A 3,840-nucleotide genomic window follows, 5' to 3' on the forward strand; every position below is an offset into this window, starting at 1 on the left:
CTGGAGCAGTGCGAATGGCAGGCTGGTGGAGGTCTCCTCTGCAGTGGGAGCGGGGCCAGCTTCTGACCGAGAATGCGGCGTGAGCTCGCCCCGTTAAAGGGATCTGTTTCAATGCGGTTTCTGCCCCGAAAACGTGGAGGGGGGCTGCTCTGGTCCTCTGCTCCCTGGGCTGGGTGCTGAAGAAGGACATTGCCTTCCCTTCCTCTGCAGGCGGAGGCCGGTGTACTGCACACAGTCCCTGGGGTCTGAGATCAAGCAGTAGAGATGAGCTGTGCCCCCTCCCTTTGCTCCCCTTGCACTGGTGTTTCTCGCCCCCAAGGTGACTTTTGGGCTGTTCCCCACCCTTGCCATTTAGGATCCTGTCCCCCATCTCCTCCCTACCCCCCAGAAAAACTCTTCTACCAGGAAAAGCCATTAGGATCCCCCTGGGCTAATAACCCTTCGCCTTTTATTGCGAGGAAACGAAACCCCCTAAGAAACCCTATAAATGCGGCATTTCACCGGGTACAGCAGCGCGCTGCCCTCAGCCCTTCTGGGGCGCCCCGGGCGCTCCCCTGCCACCAGAGGGGACAGGAGGGGAGCGGAGGGGACAGTCCCTTCCCTCGGCAGCCGCTGGGTGCCGCCTCTGAAGGTTTTGGGGGGTGTGGGGGCGGGCACGGGGCGGTGCATCCCGGCTCGGCTCGGCTCGGCTCTGCCCGCCCCACTCCCCGCGCCGCGCACATGGAGCCGCACGGAGCCGGCAGCGTCCTCTTCGGTGAGGGGCACCGGGGGGGGGGGGGGGGGGGGGGAATAAATGGGATGGGGGGGGGGGCCGGAGATTTTGGGGAGGTTTGGGGGAATGGTAGCAAGCGGGTCGGGGGCGGGGGAGCACGTGGGGGGGGAATGGATTTTTTTATGGGGGGGGACACGTGGGGGGTAAAAAAGCAGGGCTGGGGACAGCGGGGGCGCACGGAGAGGGTTGGGGAGGGCCACGTGTAGGGCCGGGACGGGGCACACGTGTAGGGCCGGGGGGCACCGGGCACGTGGCGGCGATAGGGGGCCCTCCTCCTGTTCCATACTCTTCCTCTTCCATGCTCTTCTTCGCCCTCCTCCTCCTCTTCCTCCCCTTCCCCCCCCCCCCCCCCCCCGTGCCCCCGCCGCTCTCCAGGCTGCGCGCACGTGTCCGGCGCCGTTCCCAGCCCAAAGCACCTCGGCAAACGCTTGCACTGCAAAGTGGGGCAGCCCCCGAGGCTTTCCTGCACCTGGGTTTCGTTCCTCGCCCCCGTGAGCAGGATTAGGGCCGGGGCTCGCCCCGAGCTGTTTGCCGAGGCTCGTGCCTCTCTCTCCGCTGGAAATGCCCTGCCTGGTGCGCAGGGCTCGGCTCCACGTTTTTCCCCTCTGCTTCACATTGGTGAATCATCCTGCAACAAGCAAGCACGCCCAGGGTGCTCTGCCTGCCCTTCCTCGCCACGGCTGGCTGAATCCTGACCGTAAGAGCTCAGGACGTAATTTTGCCTCTCCCTTCTTCTTGCAGCTCTTTGGACACACATGTAATAAAACGTCTCGGGACTCCTGCTGCCACCTCCCAGCACCCTGCCCCCTCGGGTTGTTCCTTACCTCTCATGTTTCTTCCTCAATGTCTTTGCCTCTACCTCCAGCTTTTCCCTAGAGCAAAACTTCGCTGATGTTGGGCAGAGCAGAGTATTTCCGTCTGCTGCCTCCCTCCCTACCTAAGGGAGGGCAACCTGGCTCTGCTGCGCTCTGGAGGGGACGAGCCTCATTCTGTGTAGTTCTGGGGGCCTAAGGTGCCCCTGGGCACTGTTTCACGGCAGCCCATTTTGGGGACACCAAGATTTGTCCCTGTAGGGTGTTGAGGTGGGTGCACAGTGCTCGGGGTCACTTCATCCTGGAGCCAGCAGAGAGCAAAGCGTATCAGGGACACCACGAGCTTGTCCGCCCAGGGCTGGGGCTCACCCTGGGGACACTTTGCATGAGCTCTTTTGCCGTGTAATCCTCGCTTCAGTTTGTTTGTCTTCTGCTTCCATCCAGGCTGTGAGCTGACTGCCAGTACCAAATCCTACACGTTTCAGGTGGATGAGGAAGATGACTCTGACCACGTCTTGGCCCTGTCTGTGGTAAGAGAGATGAGAACGAACCCCAGGAGCTGGCAGCCAGCTTGTGCCGTGGTGCAGCAGAGGTTCACGTCCCTTGCTTTGTGTAGCAGCACCTCACCTCGCGTGGCAGCTGGGCCGGAGCATTGCTGCGGGTCACTTATCCCCTGGAGGGCCCCGGCTGTGTCTCCTGGGGGAGCAGTACCCAGGATTTCCATTCCCCACCCAGGTCTGCCTCACGGATGGTGCCAAGGACGAGTGCAACGTGGTGGAGGTGGTCGGGCGAAACCACGAGAACCAGGAGATCGCTGTGCCCGTGGCCAACCTGAAGTTGTCGTGCCAGCCCTTGGTAAGAGGTGGTTTTGAAGGCTCAGATGGGAGAGCTGCAGGGAATTAGGCATCTCTGGGTGTCTGTAGGCCTTTCCACAAGGATTCTGCCTGTGAGCTGCTCTGCAGCTCGCAGGGAAATGCCCTGGTAGCCTTGGCCTGGCTGCAGGTGCCCCCAGAGCCTCCCTGTGTGGGTATGTGCTGCTGCCCAGCTCTGTGGGGTCAGCCCTGGCCCCAGACCACCCTCCCAGTCCCTGTATCTCTGGGGTAGCCTCACAGGGTTGAGGCCACGGGCTCTGCCTATTGCCTGGGCAGGCAGGGGTGGTGTGAGAAGGACGCAGCCTGCTGGCTGAGCGCCCTGCGGGGGCGCACGGGGTGCTCTGCTTCTGGCCTCTGCCCCTAACTTGGCTCCGTCTCTTCACAGCTGAGCCTGGACAACTTCAAGCTGCAGCCCCCGGTGACTTTCCGCCTGGCAGCAGGCTCCGGTCCCGTGCACCTCGCCGGCTGGCACCAGATCAGTAAGGGCTCGTGTCTGGGGAGAGGCCGGGGAGGAGCAAGGGCCAAAGACCCCCCCCATCCCGGTGGGTAACAGAGCTCTTTGTGTGTCCCAGCGCACAGGGAAGACATTTCCTTTGAGGAGGACGACGAGGACATGTCTGAGGAGGAGGAGGTTGCTCCCATCGTGCCAGCCAAGAAGGAGCGGAGGAAGCAGTAAGGGTGGCTCCGGGCGAGGTGAGGGGCTGGGCAGGTGAGGGGCTGGGCAGCCCTGCAGCAGGGTCCTGGCGGGGGGGTGCTGCCCTGCCACGGGGGGGCTGTGCAGTGGGACCCCCTGCAGGAGGCTGCTGCTTTCAGTCTGCTTCTTCCCCCAGGTGCTCGCTGAGACTTCCTCCTGGATGACTTTTACCTCGGACACCTCTTGCCAGGACCTCAATGTTTGCTGCTTTTTTTTTTTTTTAGTATTGTTTTTTTCTGTTGGACCTTTTTTGGGAGCGGTGAGCTCCCAGCTCTGGGGTATCTTCTTCCCTACATCCCTAGGAGGCTGATCCCAACCCCAGACGGGTGCTGCTGGTACATCCCCTCTCCCTGTCCCTCTGCTGGGAGCTGGGGATGGTGGAGGTGCTCCTTGCCCTGTGCCTTTTTGCTGCCCTGGGCCTCTGCTCTGTGCACCTGGCTCTGAAATGCCCAGTCCTGGCCCCTTCCCCAGCAGCTGGACGTAGAGCCGGAGGCAGTTTCACTGATGCTCGGCTGCTTTTCTGTACTCACACCTTGTTTTTATACACTTGGAAGTGTGGAACCGGGGCCCAGTCTGCACCCTCACCTGTGGGCTGGGAGCTCAGGGCCTGCCTGTGATTTGGAGGGGGGTTGTGGGTCAACCTGCTTTGTAAGGAACCGTTTTTACACTGAATAAAGGTCTCAGGTGTCA

The 3,840-nt window shown here is 62.0% G+C and overlaps 1 protein-coding gene across 1 annotated transcript; it reads left to right on the forward strand.

Annotated features, from left to right (window-relative positions):
• The first annotated feature begins 629 nt into the window (after positions 1-629).
• Positions 630-3,840, forward strand: NPM3 (nucleophosmin/nucleoplasmin 3). The gene is made up of 6 exons (XM_040563302.1): positions 630-754; positions 2,029-2,114; positions 2,320-2,439; positions 2,842-2,935; positions 3,029-3,149; positions 3,287-3,840. Exons 1-5 carry the CDS (start codon positions 721-723, stop codon positions 3,130-3,132), a joined length of 438 nt encoding a protein of 145 aa, XP_040419236.1. The 5' UTR covers positions 630-720; the 3' UTR covers positions 3,133-3,149; positions 3,287-3,840.

Source organism: Cygnus olor, chromosome 7, assembly GCF_009769625.2.
Source record: "Cygnus olor isolate bCygOlo1 chromosome 7, bCygOlo1.pri.v2, whole genome shotgun sequence".
NCBI lineage: Eukaryota > Metazoa > Chordata > Aves > Anseriformes > Anatidae > Cygnus > Cygnus olor.